Source organism: Larus michahellis, chromosome 9, assembly GCF_964199755.1.
Source record: "Larus michahellis chromosome 9, bLarMic1.1, whole genome shotgun sequence".
Taxonomy (NCBI): domain Eukaryota; kingdom Metazoa; phylum Chordata; class Aves; order Charadriiformes; family Laridae; genus Larus; species Larus michahellis.
The window spans coordinates 45,548,035-45,568,210 of NC_133904.1; the positions used below are offsets into that span (position 1 = coordinate 45,548,035).

General features: G+C 49.1%; 2 protein-coding genes across 3 annotated transcripts; both read right to left on the reverse strand.

Annotated features, from left to right (window-relative positions):
* Nucleotides 1-923: 923 nt before the first annotated feature.
* RBM41 (RNA binding motif protein 41) lies at nt 924-8,701 on the reverse strand. 2 transcript variants are annotated; one of them, XM_074601485.1, is made up of 7 exons: nt 8,580-8,701; nt 7,499-7,615; nt 6,716-6,908; nt 4,211-4,415; nt 2,462-2,838; nt 1,740-1,887; nt 924-1,372 (listed from the first exon to the last, which is right to left on the reverse strand). In XM_074601485.1, the coding sequence occupies exons 1-7, from the start codon at nt 8,684-8,686 to the stop codon at nt 1,215-1,217; spliced, it is 1,305 nt and encodes a 434-aa protein (XP_074457586.1). In that variant the 5' UTR covers nt 8,687-8,701; the 3' UTR covers nt 924-1,214. The 2 variants fall into 2 exon arrangements, with proteins under 2 accessions (XP_074457586.1, XP_074457585.1); XM_074601484.1 differs by having other exon boundaries at nt 8,116-8,587.
* A 1,761-nt stretch (nt 8,702-10,462) lies between these two features.
* Nucleotides 10,463-20,124, reverse strand: LOC141748588 (nuclear pore glycoprotein p62-like). The gene is made up of 12 exons (XM_074600898.1): nt 19,661-20,124; nt 18,522-18,901; nt 17,960-18,070; nt 17,414-17,548; nt 16,111-16,206; nt 15,161-15,269; nt 14,864-15,008; nt 14,396-14,445; nt 14,139-14,273; nt 13,347-13,458; nt 12,437-12,503; nt 10,463-10,681 (listed from the first exon to the last, which is right to left on the reverse strand). The coding sequence occupies exons 1-12, from the start codon at nt 19,945-19,947 to the stop codon at nt 10,590-10,592; spliced, it is 1,719 nt and encodes a 572-aa protein (XP_074456999.1). The 5' UTR covers nt 19,948-20,124; the 3' UTR covers nt 10,463-10,589.
* Nucleotides 20,125-20,176: the final 52 nt, after the last annotated feature.

Consider the following 20,176-nt stretch of genomic DNA (forward strand, 5'->3'; position numbering starts at 1 on the left):
TTCAGCAGACTAGAGCTTCACAAATTGAGTTCTAGACAGGCCACTATTAGAGGGGGAACTGGGACAGGGTGGGCAGAGTGTGGTCTGTTTACAGCTCTGCGGCCCAGAACCATCCTGCGGCGATGCCGGCTCCTCTGGAGCTTGGACAGGGCAAAGCCTGCCAGCACCAGGGCAAAGCAGGTGCTCAGCGACACCACAGCCCCTTTTCTCTTTCCATTTCTCAGTTTGCTCTGAATCACAATCACCTCCTTGTAGATCCAGTGCAGCCTTGGCCAGATGGGTACATCTGTGTGTTGTTGCAAGTGCATTTACCAGAAGGACAGCCTGGAGGAGGACATGTCAGCAGGGGGAAAAACAGCAGCTCTTGGGAGCCTTCCTCTTCTCCACGTGGCTGTATTTAGGTGCGCAGAGGAAGCCTGCAACTTGGCTCTGCTGGGCAAGCCTGGGTTCCCATCACCGAGAGCTCGGGTGTTGCTCTCTCAGGAGCACTGGGATACTGTGGGAAGCATATGACATTAGCTTGCCTTGTTCACAAAAAGCGCTAAAACAGGTCAGCAGATAAACCATGGTGTCTGCCACAATGGTACCCCACCAGAACAACCATGCCACGTGCTTTACAGGGATCAATAGTAAGGAGCCAAGACATTTGCAATCATAAAGCATCTGTGTAATTAGATACCTGTGCAACCAAAGCGCCTGGGAGAAAAGGGGAAGCCTTTTTTCTTGTCCTAAAGCAACATATCTTTATGTTGCCACCAGACACAGGGCAGCAGCCCCACCAGTCCCTGCACCAGTCAGGTACTCCAGCTCCCAGCACAGAGGCCAGGACTGAACTCTGCTGGCACAGTCCGGCATCAGCAGAGCGCAGCACACATGGCTCTAGAAGATTTGTGCAGGACAAAGATGAATCAACACACACTAAGGAAATATCACAATAAATACATTTATTTATATGGCTTCCTCCCTCCCTGCTTGCCACAAAGGGCTGAGAAGGCAGACACACGTGTAGAACAGGAGGAAAAAGCCAGTACATCCAACAGTGTAAAGACACTGCCCATCTCTCTCCAGGAAGAGCTTAGTCCCCAGCTCTCTCTTCCCCGCTTTGAGATTTATGGAGCTGCATGTTAACTCCCAACAGTCCCGCACTGTCCCAGTTACAACCAAGGAGTTCCCATGGCCCGTGCAAATCCACAAGGTTCCTGGCTATCCACGCCTTACGTGGCAGGGGGATTCTCTCCAGCCGAGGAGCAGGGGATGGCAGAGTCAGCCTCTGGCAAACGCCCCTTGCTTTTCCCAAATTCAATCACCAGTGGCTTCCCCTGCAGATTGTACCCGTTCACCAACAGCATGGCGTCCTGGGCCGACTGAATATCTGCAACAAGAGAGCAAAATGGGTGCAGGTGACACAGCAAGTTCTGGCACAGACACACACAATGCTCACACAGACGTTCCTGGCACACAGACCCTCAGCCCACACCGCGACACAGTGCGGTGCTGGGATCCTCCAACCAGAGTGATATGCTGAATAGAAATGCAGCACGTAGCAGACTGCAGCCCTTCTGTTTTGTTGAATCCTCTTGCAATCCAGGGAAAAGGCTACGACGCGATCGGAAGAAGAGGGAGTGGACTCCCCTCCTCCTCCTTGGAGAGCAGGGTTGGCGCCAGCCCAGTGCCCTGCAGGAAGACCTGGCACCTTTGTGAGTGAGGGAAGAACTAAGAGGCAAAAGGCAGCAACTCACCAGGGAAGGTGATGAAAGCCTGACCCCTCATACGGCCGCTCAGGAGGCGGAACTGGATCGGTGGGCTGTCCTCTTTCTGGAACCGAGCAAACAAGGACACCAGGTCCTTCATCGTCACTCGAGAGCCCAGGTTCTTCAAATACAGCACCTGTTCCAGAGACAGAGAGGGTCAGCCGGCCTGTGCCACGCAAACAGACACCTTTCAACCTGGTCCCAAGTCCTTACACCTCAAATGTATGAACCAGTTCAGCCCCTCTGCCAACCCAGAGTCCTCCTTCCACCCCCATGCTAACAGTGGAGTTTGGAAGACAGGTTGGTGTACAGAGAAAGGCAGCTCTGGACTCAAGGTATCATCATGTTTGCCTGTGCCAAGTGCTGATAGCTCTAGTTATTTATAAAAGGCAACAAGCTCCAGCTACCAGTTAAACACAGTTTGAGTCAAGTCAAGCTGGTTTCGGTCAGGTCCAAACAGGGGGAGAGCATCTTGACTAGTGACCTGCCAGAGCCAGGAAGGGCTGAGGTCTGACGCACAGCACTCTGCCAGCCAGGTGACCTCCCACTAGAGCCAAAGGTCCCCTTCCCTCCCAGGGTGCAGGCTGCTCTCCCTTGGGAGGAAGGATCAACCAAGCACTCTCCGGGCAACAGCAAAGAGAAGCCTTTGCCTGCCAAAGCAGGGCATGCTAGTGAGGAAGAGGAATAAATCCCGATTCATCACTACATACCTTGTTGGGCTCCCCAGGACGGTAGGACGAGAACCTGGGTATATTCCGGAGTTCTTCCTCTGAGAGACGGTTCTTGCAGATCTCCTCTTCTGGGACAAACTCTACAGGCTCTTTGATAATTGTCAGTGTTGGAGGGGACTGGTTGGGCCTTGTTGCAGAAAGGCTGGGACTTCTTGCCTGTTCTGCCTGCTCTTCCTGGTCTGGAAGCGATGGTTCCTCAGCTACGGGCCCATGCGGGGCTAGGGAAGGGCACAAGCATGGCTCACTCTTGGTAGGCTGGACTTCTTCAGGACACTTTTTGCTCAGCAGCTCTTGGTAGACGCTGTCCAGATGAACCATGGGGTCCTTTTCATCTGTTACCCTCTTCTGAGTATCATCTAATCCACAACAGAGAAACATGGTAATATGACTATCACCAAGAACCTGGAAAACGCACAGACTGCAGGAAGAGACACAGACAGGAGAAAGCCTGTTCCAACCCAGCCTCCATGCACCCACCAACCAGGCCCTGCAGGTTATTCAGAACAAGAATAGCGCCAGCAGACAGCAAGTGCTGGTGTCCCAGCTCAGGATGAACCTGCAGAGAGCAGCACCTCAACCAGTGCTTTGTACAGAGCTCATTTCTTCCAGCGGTGTCCTCATTAGCTTATCTGCAGCCACATTTCAGCACATTCTAGTGACTCCTTCAACACACCTTCCTCCTCCTGCATGCATGGCCAGGATGTATCACGCTGCCTTTCTACACCACTACATGGAATATAAACCTTTTGCTTACAGGGACATCATCAGATTAAGCTCCTGGGTTTAAAAAAGGTCCATGGTACGGACAGAGCAAGGATATCTCCTTTATTTAATGGAAATGTGGACAGAAGTGAGCAGGGTATTCCCCAGCCTACAAACCTCAACCTTGTGCCTCTTGGTTTTGCTAAATGCCACAACAATGACACCAAAGGAGGGAGAAGGGGCAAAAGGATGCTGGGTCAGCTGGACATTGTATCTTGAACAGCATCAACACTGATCAAAGTGGGTGTTTTGGGAGTTTAGAAGCTCCTCCTCATCTTCTACTTAATACTGTCCTTAGAAAAATCAGTCTGGGCTGGAGCTTCATGCCCACACATTCTCCAGCTAAAGCAGACTGGAGCAGTTTTTGCCATCTCTGGACAACACTTGACTCTCCATCCAGAAAAGCCACATTAAGCCACAATACTGCCAGGGCAAGAAATGCTGTTATCCCATGGACACGGTACTGGGAATCAGCAACTGGGCTGCAATTCCACTTCAGCTACTGGGAGGAGCCTTTTAGAAGTCACTCCTTCTCTTTCCTGCTCTGCACATTTACTTCCCTCTCACCCTTTTTAGACTGCAGTAATATCAGAGAAAGGATGATCTCTAGCCCCACACAGGCACCTCGTGTCACTTGGCGCAGCTCGGTGGGGACCTCTGGGCTCTACCAAAGCATAACCTTGGCTGCTCGTCCACATACCGAGCTGGGCTCTGCAGTACACGCAACATGTCAACAAGATCCACGCTCTCCAAACAGAGATTGACTTTACAAGCCTCTATATTAAACCCTTCAGAGAGCCCACTCTCTGTCTACTCATGTAACACAGGAAAATATCTCCTCCTACACAGTGCCAAAACAGAACTATGTCTTCAGGGACAGAAGGCCAGACAGAAATGTGTTGGACTCCCACACACCCTGGCTCTCTGTGCTGGAGCAAAGGCAGGAACAGCCTTGAGCCCACAAACCTTCATGGTAGAGTGCCCGGAGGAAGGAGTGGCGGTCTGTTCCCTGAAAGAGGGCATTTTCAATCTCCATCTCCCGCCGGCTCAGCTGCTTGCTGCCAGCAAACCTCTGGGGCAGAGCGAGTATGCGCTGACGCTCTTCCATCTTCTCCTGGATGGCATGGAGTCGGTCCTGCGTGGCCTCCGGGGCTGCTCCCAGACCAGAGCCCTAGAAGACAGGTACAGGTTTGCTCAGATACGGCATGTGCCTCCTTTTCAGAGGCTCGGCCAGCAGTCAAACTTCACATCCTCCAGCCCTGGAGTGCAACCAGAAGTCACGCCCCAAAGAGCGGGTCACCAAGAGGCCCTGTCACTGCAAGGGTAGGACAGAAATACAACCACTCAGCAAGCCTCAGCTCTTGACAGAAGTGGAGAAACAGCCCCTTTCTCCTACCTTTCCGTGCTGCTTTCCTTTCCCTGGCCTCACTGTCTGATGTTGCCTGTGTCCCTCTGTCCCAGCAGTCCCTGCCTCTGCCAGCTATAGCCATTTTCTAAGGCCACCTACAGTAACCGCACAAACCCCCTGTGGCATTTCTTTCGCCACACCTATAGCATCCCTGAGCTCAAGTTTCCACCAAGGTTTTGGTCTACAACCCTAGTGTCACTGACACAACCTCATTTGTGAAAAGTGGATCCCAAGCTGCCGTTCGGCACCCGAGGGTAGGTTTATGCTGGGGACTAAACCCTTGGCCAGCTTCACATGAGCCACCTTGCAGAAACCACCCAGCTACTGCGACACAGACCTCAGAGCTAACCTGGCTACGAGCGAGCATTCCTGTGTAAATAAACCTCACTGACTGCCCAGGGCCAGGGCGCTGCCAAGACTCACCAGACTCATGCTGCCAAAGCACAGAGACATACCCCAGTTTCTGGAGGGCCATTTCTGTTCCCCCATCCACCTCTATCAGAACCCAGTGAACACACTTTTATGGGGCTGTAGGTGGATTTTCTTTCCTCAAATTGAGTTCAGTAATTACTGTGGCATACCCTTCTGCCTCAGGCAAGAAACCAGGCTTTCTCCCTGCACTGAGCACAATCTAACAAAGACTTTCCCATGGGTACCTCTCCCTTCCCGCCTGACTGCATGGGCCCACATCTGCCCGGCTTCCATTCACCATTTCACAGCTTCCCTGGGGCACAAAAGGCTGTTTATATGAAAAAGTAATTCCAGGAAATCATTTGTAGTACTTTGTTTTCAAAAAAGCTGCAACTTAGCAGCTGAAAATAACAGAAGTGTGCACTCAGTACTTTGCCAAGAGCTCCATGGGCAATTTGAAGTCCTCTCTGTCTCAGCCGATTCCTCCTTGGTGGAATCTTTCACTCAGGGCCTCCACATACAAAACTGCACATCGCTACCTGACTTGGGCTTTCTCTCTAAACATTCTTCTTCGCTCGTGAGCTGTACCCTAATGTCACTGCTTCTTTCTGTCAGAGTAGTGTTTTCCATGTTAATCTTTATTTCTAAACATCCCAGAACTGATTTCACACCAAATCCAACAGCTGGTATTGCTGACATTAATTTTCAATCTTAAATTAACAGCACACCCCTCTCTATGATTCTATGATTCTCTAACCCAAGCTTTAACGCAGGCCACACCAGGGCTGGGTTTGCATTTAAACACCAAAGCAAGTAATGACTTCAGCTGAAGAGAGGCAAACCCATGATTACCACAGATGGCTTCCTTCTGCACACAGCCATTGCTCAGGAAAAGGAGGTGGGACAGAGGGAAGCCAAGGGTCAGCCCAAGTCCTGTTTTGCACCTTCTGGTGCACCCAATTAATAGCAGGACACTCCAGTGCACCTGACACAGAACAACCCTGAAATACCCTTGTCTCTGGAACGTGAAAGAAAAGGATGAAGGTAGGGGAAGGGGAGAAACCTGCTCTGGCACTGCTCTGCTGCAAACTCCACCCAAAGAGGAGCACATCACTGCAATCACACACTTGGTCTAACAGCTCTGCACTGCTATTTTTACATGGCTATTTCTAGTCCCCTGAAGCATCTGCAAGCCCCTGAGGGGAATGTACAAAACCCTCCCTCTACAAGCAGCTATCCCAAGACAGCTATGGGATCCAGGGATGTGTCAGAATACAGAAAGGAGGAGGCTGAGGTGCTTTGAAATGTTTCCTCCTTTTTCTCCTCCAGCCTTTAAATCCTTCATACACAGGCATAAACAGGTGAAACGATTTCCTTGAGACCATCGAGGCAAAGGCAGGAATATAGTCAGGTCCTGCTGTGCTCCAAAGGACCAACTCTTCTCTCCACCATAGCTTTTAACACAGACCATTCCACCAAAGAAAACAGGCCACAAGAAATGTGGGATCACGCTGGCCTAAAGGCAAGAGATAGATGGAGCAGCTATTCTTTACCAGAGGGCTTACAAAAGACTTGAATTTTCTACCAGGGTACCACAGGGCATGGGGTTAGAGGGACTTGATCACATTCACATCAGAGCAGAGCATGCCTACCTTCCCTGTTGATGCCCGGTTCTTCCAGAGCAGGATCTCCGAATCGGAGAGCCCCAGTTCCCGGAGTGAGGCAGTTTCTTTGTTGCTCTCCTGCAGGGCCTGGAACTGCGACAAGGTCAAAGCCCCTGCAGCCTCTTCCCCAAAAGGCTTGTAGAAAGCTGCAGGGGCAAAGCATCTCCGCTTTGACTTGCACCTGTAACCCAAAGCAACAGAACAGCAGAAAAAACTCAGCATGGAGAAAATGGGGGAATAGGAAAGGGCTGGCCTCTCCCCCCACCCACGCTTGGTCCTGCTGCACCTAGGCAGAGATGCCGTGTTTCCAACACACAGCTGAGCCCTGCTCTCCCGACCCTCTTCCAAGCCCAGAAGATCCCACAGGGCAGGATGCTGCCCCAACATGGGCAGGAGGCACCTCGTGACACTGTAACACCAAGCGCCCTGCAGGTGCAAACACAAGCCAGCCTGGCGGGGACGAGCTCACCAGCCTAGAAACTCAACATCTCTGTTTGGCCCAGGCAAATCAATCATTTTTGGTGAAAGTAAGTTACTGCCAGCATTTGCTCCAGAAGACAAGGAGTGCTTATCTCCTGCTGGGGTGTCCAGGCAGGAGACCCAGGAAAGGAGAAAGAGTTTGTGCAGCTATTTTGGCAGACAACAGCGCGGACCAAACATCCCCCTGGGGAGGAGGCCCCAGTGAGGCGACACTGCTGTTGCCCCTAATATGGCCAGAATCCACTCACCGGCCCCACCGGCAGCCCCCCCAGGGGCCAGATCAGGACTTACTGCTCGATGGATACAGTGGTATCGAGCTGATGGTGGAGGAGGCTCTTCAGCTGCCTCTCTCCTTCCGTCTCCAAGTCTTCCAGGAGGAGCTCATCGTTGGGCAGGCTGCTGTTGACCCTGGGGTACACAAGCACAGCACGGAGGTGATATGGAAACAAGAAAAACACTGCTCAAAACACACCACCACGACAGCCTCTCGATTTCCTTCACTGTTTTTACAGGATTTAAAGCACAACAAGGAACCAAAACTACTTAACCAAAGCTCCCACTAATGTTAACTAGAAAAACTAACAGATTTGGGACTACTTTGAGAACATTAAAAACACTAAAAATACCGAAGGAGATTTTTTTTTTTTTTTAAAGTCACATGCAATCTTATTTTCATTACTGGAAAGTCGGTTTGTATCAGCATTTAAACAGACATTTCTAGTTCCAAGTGGCTCAAAACAGAAAACTGCAAGGGAGAAATAGTGAATTTGACCAGTGCTCTATAGAAAGCTCCCTTTTCCCTTCCTGGGGGGGTCACCTGCTTCCATCCAGAGAGACCGACGGACACCCCCTCCACCCTCTCCCCGCAGACAGCACGGCTTTTCGGGTGCTGGCAGGGGGCTGCTGACCCCTCCTTTGGAGGCAGAGCTCCTACATCCTGGGCTTCTGCTGAGCTGCTGGGCGCCCCAGAGCCAAGCCATGGGGGGCCCGAGAGCCAGGCCATCAGGCACCCCGCCGCCATGCCACGGGGTGCCCCAGAGCCGGGCCATGGGCCCTGCTCAGCTCGGCCTTTCCGCGGGCCAGAGGGAAGGCCGAGAAGTCCACGCCGGTCCCGGGGAGCCCTTTTGGGCCGACCCAGCCCCGGCGAGGGGTGGACAAGCGGCCCAGTTCCAGGTGACAGCTCTCCCTGCCACCTTCGGGCCCCCGGCAGCCCCAGGAGGGTGTGAGGCCTGCGGCGGACCCCCCCCAGAAAGCCGCTTCCCAAGGCATCGCCGCCTCCAGCGGAACGCCGTGCCGGAGGAAGGGCTGACAGGGCTCCATGCCGGCTGCCCTGGGGCAAAGGGACACCGCGGATCCCCTCATCCCCGCTCACCTCCGCATGGCGGCGGCCCCGGCTCCCAGCAGCGCCCCGGAGCGCAGGGGCCGCCGGGAGTTGTAGTGCGGGGCCGGGGGAAGGGAGGCCGCGGCCATGGCGGGCATCCGCGGCCTCCACGGCCCTGCCCGCCCCCGGGATAAAACTGTGTTAGCGTTACCAAGGTCAGGCCTCTGCTTTGTTTATAACAATATGCTAACTAAAATGTTGTTTGTTTCCTACTAACCTTCTAACTGTGTGAGAAAATAGCTAATTACTGACCTTCTTACTGCGTGAGAAAATAGTCACTGAGCTGATGTTACAAATAGCGATAATGAGCAGCCAGCCAGAAGTAGCTAATCGCCAAGGATGGGATAACAAGTAGCCACTTCAAGGCTCTTTTATGCATCAAGCATGTACACCTATATCAATTAGGACAGAGCTGTGGCTACTTCAGGGAACATCCTTATCATCCACAACAAGTTGGCAAACACAGTGAACTACTGTTCCGAGATGACTCAATACCTTAAAAGGATAATGTGAGGAAGGGTCTCCTTATCCAAACAACCACTGAGATACTCACAGTTGCACAGAAGTGTTTTGCCAATGGAGCAAAGTTTGATACACATGTGCAAAAAGGCTATTTGGTCATCCTAATGACTATGTAAGCCTAGGTGGAGTTATGTGTTAGGTAGGTGGAATTATGAGACTGTTTTGTGTATAAATAATAGGTGAATATCCCCGGTAAGGTGTGTTCGATCTGTGGGTTTTCCCCCTAGCACCCGACATCAAATAAAGCAATATCTCCTCCCCAAACTACTTTTGGTTTTCAGAGCTTTTATTTCAGGTAACATTAGTACCAGAGGTCATTGAGGCAGCAAAGTGGCTCCACTCCCAGGTGAAAATCCACAGCAAAGTGTCTGGAGCCCTCTGCAAGGGTTTCCCCACAGTCAACAACACTCTCACCTACAGCATCTGTGAGACTCCCCTCCCTCCCCACTGAAGATGATGAAATCTGCACACTGGAAAAAGTGAAAGAGCAACTCACACGTTTAAACTCACATTAAAGCCAGTAAATTACTTCAGGAAGCAGCCCCTTCCCTTTCTTCCAGGGGATTATACATAAGGCAGATAGGGTGTAGAGAGAGGAAAGTAAGTATAGAGTAAAGCTCATTACTCATTATTTGCACCCCTTCAGCACTTGGCAAAATAGAAGCCTAAAGTGCAAAGCAGAAATGAGTATTAGGACAGTTCTGCTAAATATGTGATCGTTCACTTCCCTGTGCGTGCATTAGAGCCGCCATTTATCAAAAAGCAGCGATATGAGACTCTGTCTCTTAAAAAAAGTCTTCACAGCAGACTTATTGACTGTGTTCGTTCCTGCACCCTTGTGACTGAACAAGCTATACTACCCCAAATCACCACACAAGCACCATTTTTCTAATAGCACATCTAATAATTTTTAATTGAGTAGAAATTCTGCTTACAGGTACCTGCACAAAAGCAGTTTATTACCCAAAAGTACAAAAAACAAGGCCCACTTTCACAAGTGGAAGCATACCAAACTTAAACACAAAATCCAGGCAGCAACAGGAGGAATCTGAGTCTCTCAGACTGCTGCAGCTCCTTCTGAGGACAGCTCTTCCTTAAACTGCCTCTGTAAGGACCTGAGTCAAAGCTCATGAAGGCCCAGCTGAACACAATCAAGTTACTTTTAAGCACTGCAGAGCTCAGCCATGGAGGCACAGGCAGCTTAAATCCCTCAGGGCCAGCCTTTGTGTATCTCACCAGCCTGCAGGCAGTTAGAAAGAACAGGGAGTAGGAACACCTACTTCCAGCACAAACCTCATGCTGTCTCTCAGGCTGCAGTGGGGGAATTCCAGTCAGACACTGCAAAGACTGGCTTTGGAACAAACAACAAGTTTTATTGCAAGAAGAGAAACCAACCCAGATCGTCACTGGAGACCTAGGTCCCCACCAACCTCTCTCTTCTCTGGAGATGTTACGGTAATCCTTGAAACTTTGAGTCTTTCAGTCAAATGCAAACCGAAAATTGCGCTCTTGCTCTTTGCGGCGGCTCTCGCAAACCTTGGTCACCTCTTCGACCTTTCTCTGCAACACGGCTGTGGGAGAAACAAGGCATTAGGCTTACAATCACCCTGAAACACAACCCTCAGTTCAGATTGCAAAAGGAGAAAGCAAAACATTTGAATTTTGACAGTCACTCAGATTTGACAGTGCACAAAGGAGGAGGAAAACCCAACACAAAGCACTGCTAACCCTCCAAAACAAAGAAGATTGGCTAAAAAAGTATTCCGAGGCATTCAGCAACCACCAGGCAGAAGCGCAAGAGTCCTGGGACAGGTTGTTGACTCTTTTTGCCATGCCAGTTTGGTGTGGTGTCAGGGCACGGCATCAGAGAGCAGAGCAAACCCTCCCTGAACAGGAACTGCAGGTCTGCAGCTTGAGGAAAAGTAACTGCTCTAGAAACCAGTTTCCCCTATCCAACCTCCTGCTAAACTCACTTTGAATTATGCAAATGACAGGCCAACCACACAATCTGCTAGAAGTACAGAAATATTTTCGTGCAGGATATAACACAGCAATCACAAGCTTTTAACTGAAAATACAGAAAAGACAGTGCAATTGCACAGAACTTGCAGCCACAACACAGATCATCCGTTATTTGCCAACAATCACTGATTTGGAAATAGGTAAGGCACAGATTGATCATCAACTTGAAATGCTCAACTCTTTCTTTAAATGTACATTTCCAGGCAAAAAGAATTATTGTTATTAACCGATAAGACAATTTCTTTGGCACTGAATGACAGGGGAAAAAATAGGCCTCCTTCCTAGGAAAATTTAAAGGAAACAGGCTGCTATTTTCACACACGTTCTGTAAAGTCAGGATTCTGATGCCACAGAAGTTGCACCGTATTTCCCAAAAAAGGCATGTTCGGAATGCAAAAAGTTGGCATATATGCTCTGGAAGAAAAAGCCAAATTAAACCCTGACTTAAGCCAAGAACACTACTTAAACTTGGAGAGCAGCATGCCTGCTTTCACCCAAGCAGGACAGCAGCTGTGAGCACTTCTCACAGCACAGCAGCCAGACAGTGCAGTTTGGTGCTGGCAAGAGCAGCACTGCTTTATTCTGCCATGCCCCCGTGTGGCTGCTAACATAAGCTCAAATCAAACCCGGGTAGAATTCCTAAATCCCTCACAAGGAGGCACTCCCCGGGAGAAACGTTCCTTTGTTCTGCTTGTTTTTAGCATGGCATCACGGTGCCGTAATAGTTAAGGGTGAATGCAAGAAAAGAAGCAACAGTAACTACACTATCAAGTTTTCGCTATTGAGTGCATCTTCTGACCAGCACCACATCTCAGGTTATTGCTACTCTGAAGTTTCCACAGTCCGGAGTTACTGTGCCTGCAGAAAAACCCACGCTGATCAGTCTTACCTGGATTTGGCTTTCCCTTTGCAGGGGAAGTCGGGGAGGATGACAGCATTACAGACACAGCCCTCCTCACCAGTCTCCCTGTTCCAAAGGGAAACCCCACACCATCTGAGAAGTTGAAATATTCAACCATAGTTTGACAGAACAAAGCACAAGGTTTACAAGTCCTCTGCTTTGCACTGAGGCATTTCAAGCAGTGCTTTCTGTAAAACATCAGCTGCTGCCAGGAACCACTTCTCGGCAGAGGCCTTTAATGCACATCAGGAGAATTCAAGCACAGAAGGGACAGTGGCGTTGAAGGTGAGGAGGAGAAGATTCCTCAGGGATCTTCAGGAATTCATCGATGGTCAAAAGGCATTTGCCCACATGCTACACGCTTTCTGTTTACGTTCCCCAAAGGCTGCTAGACCACTCTCACCTGAATTCTGGTCAATCCACTGCAATGAATCCATATGTGCGTTCAAGATTTTACAGATCTGCTGAAGCTGAGCAGAAAGAAAAGGTGCAGGTCAGTTTCTACTTAGTGTAACAAATCAGAACAGTAAAAGACAGCCTGCCTGTCCCTGCCTTTGGAACATGATGCAAAATCAAATCCCTCATCTGTACAGCCCCACTAACTGCCCAGACGCTTTCCCGGGGAAGTCTGTCCAGCAACCATGTTGCTTTGCTTCTCTTTACCACCAAGAACACAGGCTGGTTTCAAGTATATGCCTGTGGCTTAGGCTTATTCCAATTCACACCTAGGAACCACTGCCACTTTAGCCACCTTGGGTGTGAGGTGGCAAAAGTAAAAGGGAATGGGAAAAAACTCAGTCTGTAACAGTGAAGGGATATTTTACTAAAAAAAAATAAAAGCTTCTCAGTAAAGCCACAAGGAGCATCAAGATCGAATGAACACTTATCAGAAAGAGCTGGTAATTCAGATCTTGCTTTCATGAGAATGCAAAAGCAGCGTAATAAAAAAGTATCAGCTGTTATAGAGGGCATTCTGAACAAAATTTAGATTTGCCAGAAGGAGCACTCAAGTGGTAGCGCAGGCAGCCAGATCAACATTAAGAAATGCCTCCAAAACAAGTAGTAAACTAGGAAAAATTAGACAACAAGCAAACAACCAGAACTCATACCAGAAGGAGATACTTTGAAATCTATGTGCTGTGTTATAATGCACTTTGACCAAAAGAGAACCAACCCAAGGAGAAAGAATGCCCTTCTGAGGTTGTAACTACAAGCAGACGAGTATCCAAGAGAGGACAATCAAAAAGTTAGAACTGTTTAAATATCCTTTGACTCTTACCAACACACACAAAAAACCTAAAGCTTGGATTTACCGGGTCACTTGTGTCTGCTGGGCCTCTTGATGTATTCAAGTGCTCAGTGATGTCTTTCAGATCTTGTGCCATACGCTTCAACTGAGCATCTATGTTTTCAGCCAGTTTATAGCTGCAAAACACACAGGAACCCAGGTCAGAATATTTCATGTGAGCTTCAGAAGACCCACTCCCAGTCACACCAACTTCGGGCAATCACAATTAGATTCCACACCTTTCAACTGAGGCCGGTATACACATGGGAACAGCACCAGGAGAGACATCCTATCACACAGATGAAGGAACTCCCACCCTCTTTCTCTCTTGACAGATACACAGAGACAGACAAGCAACAGTGTGGAGCACTCTCTGGAAGGCTTGGTCAGAACTCAAGGAACCAGCCAGTCCAGGTTCCTCAAGGTTCATCTCTCTTGAACCAGAGAAACACTTCTGTTCATAACCCTGCTAAGATTCAACACTTAAGGCTTATAAGGATGCTTGAACCACACATAATGCATTCTGCTCTCATCACTTCTGTCACTAAATAACCACTAATTTTCTGAGATTATGCCAAAATTAGTAACCTTGCCCAGACAGCTGATTACACCAACACCCAGAGAGCTTTTCATGCTGATTCAAGGGCTTCCAGTTGCACTCCCCCTGTTTCTAACACATAAAATCTAAGTTGCTATGCGTAAAACAGGATTACATGTTTGACACAGGCCGCTGATACATCCCAACTCTACTTCTTGTGCATCAACCACCACCATAGCAGCTTCCTCATCACACATTCCACACAGACTGTTGTCTTACGTCCTCTCCCGTTCTTCATCCGCATGCTGCAAGTAGATAGTCCCGCTCTGTTCCTTCACAGACTCCTCCAGAGGGGTCAGCAAGTCTTCAAGCTCTTTTTGCTGTGACAGAATGAAGTCTAGTTCCTGATCCAGTCTGAAAAGAGAAAGCGTTAACGACTCCACTGAGAGGTTACAGACATTCTGCATCTGCCATACTACAATGCAGGAAGATGCAAACAGGAAACAAAATCATCTCAAGTGTTCATAGTTTCCTACCTCTTCTGATCAAGCTTCACTTTCTCTACTTCTCTGTGTAACGAAGTAATCTGGAAACAGAAGACACTTCATTATATTTCCAAAGATCAAAAGTCAACCCATAAAAGAAGAGTGGTGGAACAAAGAAAGACAGCACCATACAAATGGCTACTCTTTCTACAAGAAACAGTTACGTCAGAATTACAAACCAAAAACTGAATAAGGGAGGTTTGGCTTTGAAAGCTCCACCCTAAGATAACTCGTTACCATACTGTAAACACACCGAACAGATTGCCAAGCTTCAAAGCCTATAGACCAGAACAGACATACAGCAGGGCTTTCACAAGCACCCAGGTGTAACTCACATCTATTTTTTTTTTTTTTTTTTACAAGTAGGAAGTCCCACTAGATGGCTTGCTGCATCTCTAACACTTAAGGCCTTGAAGGATCTGAGCAAGCAAAATCACGTTACAACAGACATCACCTTACCTTCTCCCCATTCTCTATCAGAGTCTGATCCCAAGCATTAACTTGCGTTGCTTGATGGAGAAAGTGTTTCTCCTGGTCTTCCAGTTCCAGACTCCACTTGTTTATCAAACTCTCCAGCTGGGCATAAGTCATCACTGGAGGCGCACTGAGAGGAAGGGCAAGACAGTACCGAACACAAGATCAAAAAAACAAAATATAAACATGACACCACTCCTTTTCCCTTCCTCCGCCAGACACCGGCATTAATACAGCCTCTTGCACCAGTCAAGAAACAGTCGGTTACAACAAAATACTCACCTGGTTGTTGTGGTGGTGGTTACGGCAGTTGTAGAAGTCCCAGCTCCAATGGCACCAGTCGTAGTTAATGACTTAATATTCAGAGCAAAGCCAGAAGCAGTAGTAGTGCCTGAAAGAAGAGATTCAAGTCAAGCAGCAGCAGACGACGTATCTGCTACCTAACAAATCGAGAACAGGTCCAATATACACTCCTAAGTGCAGTGCTGTATGAGCTCAAACAGGTCCCTTTTACAAAAAAAAAATCCCACATCTGTCAAGATGGGAATGAAGCACACCTTGACACAAAAGCAGGGGACTCTAAATGGCTCACTAGTAGCTCTAGTAATATGAGGAACCATCAGCCTCCACTTAACCTGGGCATTATCTGAGGAAACACAGTATTAGCCCACATATCCCTCTCAATCTCCTTATGGTTTAAAATTCGACCTAGTAACTACTAGCACACCCAGTTCTTCTCCTGCATCTTTGGGGAAGATCAGATTTCTACGTTTTCAAAAAGCTAAGAGCATCTATCAGATGGTACTGTCAGTCTGTCAGGGTGGCACTTCTAGGCACTGAGCTCAAATTCTTCACAGTTACTCCACAAACAAGCTTTAGAAAGACCTTGAGAGCTGAGCAGCACCCATGTATTTACACTGAAAACTGCATCCAGAAAAAGATGTTCAGGCCTGAATCCTAACACTATTCAGCAGCAAATTCCACTGCAGATTGTCACATGAGGCTGGCCACTTAAATACTGCACTCATCGCTGCTTTATTTTATATTTTTGGAAGAAAAAGTTAATGAAATACAATACTTTGAAACTTACAATATGGAAGAAACAGATTCATGGGACAGAACTGAAACAAAAAACATCTCTCCCTAGTACTCCCTCCAAGTCTCTGGCCTCTCCCTCCCATCACCAGCACACTTCGCCTTCCCTTCAGCTACTTTCAGCATCTAGATCTTACTAGCTGCAGTGCTTGTTGTGGCAGCTGTTGTTCCAGGAACTTTTAATCCAAACCCAAGCGTTCCAAGACCGGCTGTCCCAGTGGATGGGGCACCAACTGTAAAGAGAAGACAACATTAGGAGTTTCTGTAACCCATTAAATACAGTGCCCCTTGGAAAAATCTCTGCAGAAGTCTATTTGCTAAAGCAATACGATTGCACATACTACAGGAAACACACTGGTCACATCTCAGTTGCCTGGAAACAACCCACCTATTATCATCCAAGAACCAGCTCTGAGACACCCTGATAAACAGGGAATGCCCATTAGCTTAAAAGCATTCTTAAACACAAAGATTAAGCTTGGCTTTCGAACTAGAGAGACAATGCAAGCATTTTAGGCACACGAAAATAAGAGCTGTCAGGTTGGTATCTATGGCATCTACAAGTTGTGGCTGATTAGCAAAAAGTAATCGGTGTGGCTTTGTCATAAAACTTGTGATGGTCCTTGGGAGCAGCTGCCTAAGTTTTCAGAGGTAGGTGTAAGACAGCATTAGGCACGGAATAGTTAATACAACTATTTGTATTAGCAATAGTTAATACAACTATTACTAATAGTTAATACAACTATTACTAATACTAACTCCAGGAAACACTGACGTTGACTGCAGCCAGTCTCCATCATCAAAGCAAACAGAAGCATTAACACCTCACTGCAGGTTCACAAAGAAACTGTTAGGACTGTCTTCAAAATGGGCTACTGCCTTAAAGCTATCACAAAGCAGACACTATTTCCTGACACAAAAATCATTTTGCAAGGAGAAACTTGCCAGTTATTACCAGGGCAACTTGCAGACACACAGCTGTGCAAATACTTGTTTTCAGAACCCTGCATCTCCAGTGTCACAGGCCACTGTTATTAAAGAAGTGAGAATGCTTAATGCAGGACTCAGAGGCAGACATAAGCAGACTCAAGGCACTGGGGTCTGGAGGACAGCAGCTTCAACAACACCAGAAAGCTCCGTTGTCACGATACTACCCAGACAGAGAAACAAAAAAGTCACATACAGCTAAAACTGCCTTCGGCTGCTGGCCCACTCTGAGTCTAAAGCGTGCTTTGGTTTGAAGAAAACCCTCCAAGCCTCACCACTGAAGACAGTGTGGCAGAAATCACACAGAGGGGAGGTGGCAAACAGCGACAAGAGATGGCCTTTTGAATTCTCCCCTATTACTCCACCATCTGCAGGCTCCACTACTCACAGGCAACAGCAACCATGCTGCTCCTTTCTTCCCCCAACAGAGAAAATCCGTATATCGTGTCTTACGTGAGAGGCCCGTGGTGGTAGACGATGTCGGTGCTGAAGAACTCACTATAGATGCAAACAACGTAGGCCCCGTTGAACCAAGAATGGAGGTTGTGGTGGTGGCGGCGGCGGCAGTTGTAGCAGCTGTGGATGTTACTACAAATGGAAAACACATCAGCCTTGTACAATCATGCTGAGAATGCAATACAGGTTTCCCCATCTACACCAGTTTCTTATGGATGCAAGAATTCTAAACTTTTTTTCCCCCCTGTATTCTACCTCAACTCTCTCCCTTTGCCAATGTGCCCCTTGAACCTGTGGCTTCCTTCCACTACGCTCCAGCAACAAGTACAGAATACAATTCGGCACCTTGGACACAAGAAAAAATACAGGATACTCTGTTCAATGGCTCTATAAACTCTCACAGATTACGGATGCCATTGCAAAGTCACAGTAACAAAACACTTGTAGCCCATTTCCAGACTCCACGTTAGAAAATTCTTCCCAGAAGGACACCAGATTCACCAAGTCCAGAGTGATCTCAAGTTTCCCAAAATCACCTCCTACCTCCAAGTTTGGTTCCAAAGGACAGAGTGGGTTTCTGGCTGGTACTTGTAGCCAGCGTTGCCACAGGGGCACTCGTGGCTGCTGTTGAAGGCAATGACCCAAAGTTTAGCCCTGGAACAAGTAGCACAAGTAAAAAGAAAACATGAACCTTTCACTACAGAGAAACCGATCACAACAATGTGCAAATTAAAATCAGAAAGACTATCACAAAAAACATTAATATTCAATGTAACAAATACTCTGCATTACCCTGGAAATGAACTCGGGCTAACAAGCTTGTTGCCTACAAAGCTTTTCAAGAATGATTCGAACACAGAAGAACATCGCCCTCATCCCAGAGCTGATGACCTCTCCTCCGAGGTCTGCACGGTCACCAACAAGTACATCAAAAGCTGCAAACACAACTTTTGCTGGACTCTGCAGGAGCGGGAGGGTTCTTGCCATCAGGGAGGTGAACCCCGGTTTGGCACCATGGGCCAGGCGCACCCTGCGGCACCCCACCCCCACCACCCTGAGCCCTTTCCCACTGCACCAGCAAACCACCTCCAGCCCAGGCACTCACCTGCAGGCTGCCCCCCAAGGCTAAAGGGGGCTGTTGACTGCGTTGTCGCTCCTAAGGTGGCAGCAGTGGTGGCTGCAGCTGTAGGCGCTATTCCAAAGGTCAACCCTGTGGGAGCTACTTGTGGAGCTGCAGTGCCAATGGTGGAACTGGCTGTTCCGGCCTGACTTGTGGTAACACTGGAAAAAGCAAACCCTCCAGTTGTCCCAGACTGAGCAGTGGTGGTGGCAGTACCAGTAGATCCAAACGTGAAGCCAGAAGGGGCTGCTGCTTGACTTGAGGGCACGCTGGTTGGGACAGAGCTACCAAACGCAAAGCCCCCTGTGATTCCCGTAGCCTGAGTCACAGTGGTGCTGCCGAAGTTTAACTTTGGTGCATTTGCCCTAGAGAAGAGAGGAAGCCTATATGAGATGCACAGCCAGTCAAGTACCGAATTGGCTTTCTTATGGACCATTTGCTGACAGCTGAAACCACCTTTCAAAGAGATATGCGCTTAACCAGGTTAATCTTTCAATTTTGACAAAGACCGTATCATAGGTCCCATCCTCTCCAATCCGTTGCGACGGCTCTTTATACCAACTGCCTCTCAATTACCTCAGCAGCGTAAGTGAAGTTGCTCATTGTCTCAGCTCCTAAGCACCCTTTCCACTTCCTCTATGAAGGACTATCTTTTTCAACTAACTTTTACTGCTAGGCCCCACGTCAGCTCTCTTCCCACTCCTCCCATCTGGGAAGCTTTGACAACAGCACTTCTGAAGAATCCCTTCAAAGCCTACAGCCCCTCATAAAATAGGACAATCCCACTCGTATGAAGAAACATTCCAAGCACTCCAGATTCAGATCAGAAGGCACGTTTTATGCTCAGGCACAAAGATTTATTATTTTTTCATGCAAGCATCAATACCCCGAGTTCAGATTGAAGCGTGGAATGTCTTATCCATCAGAAAAAGCGAGTGATGACAAATAACCAGCTGCATCAAACGCGATTCTGAATGTGTTAAAGTGCTGTGGGAACACAAAGGGACCAGAGCAACAGGTCTGCTCACTGGAGACACACTTCCAAAGCGCTTCAGCGCTCACTCGGGCCCAGCAGGACCGACCCCCCGCCCCAGGGACCGGACGGGCACCTCTGAGACACTCACCCCAGCGGGAACACGCTCGCTGACGGGGTCGCGGCCGCGGACGCCGGGGCCGGCGTCCCGAAGCTGAAACTGGCCGGCTGCGCAGCAGTGCCCGGCGTGCTGAAGGAGAAGAGCCCGGTGGGCTGGCTGCTGGACGCCGTCTGGGACGCGCTTCCGAAGCTGAAGCCGCCCGAGGAGGCGGGCGTAGAGAAGGAGAAGCCGGTCGTGGCCGTGGTGGCCGCCGTCTTCGGCGTGCCGAAAGTGAAGCCGCCGCCGCCGGCACCTGACCCGAAGCTGAACTGACTCATGGCGGCTGCGGCCAGCGGGAACCGACGCCCGCAGGAGGCCCGGGACAGCGCCTGGGCCCAGTCGCGGACAGAAGCGGCACCGCTCCCGCTACCCCCGGCCGAGACGCCCACAGCCCCGCCGACAGCCGCCGCGCGCACGGAGATGACGCACCACACCGCCGCCACGCACCCGCCCCTCGCCTCCGCCTGCCAACCACCGCCCGGCGCTTCCCGCCTTCCGCAGCTATTG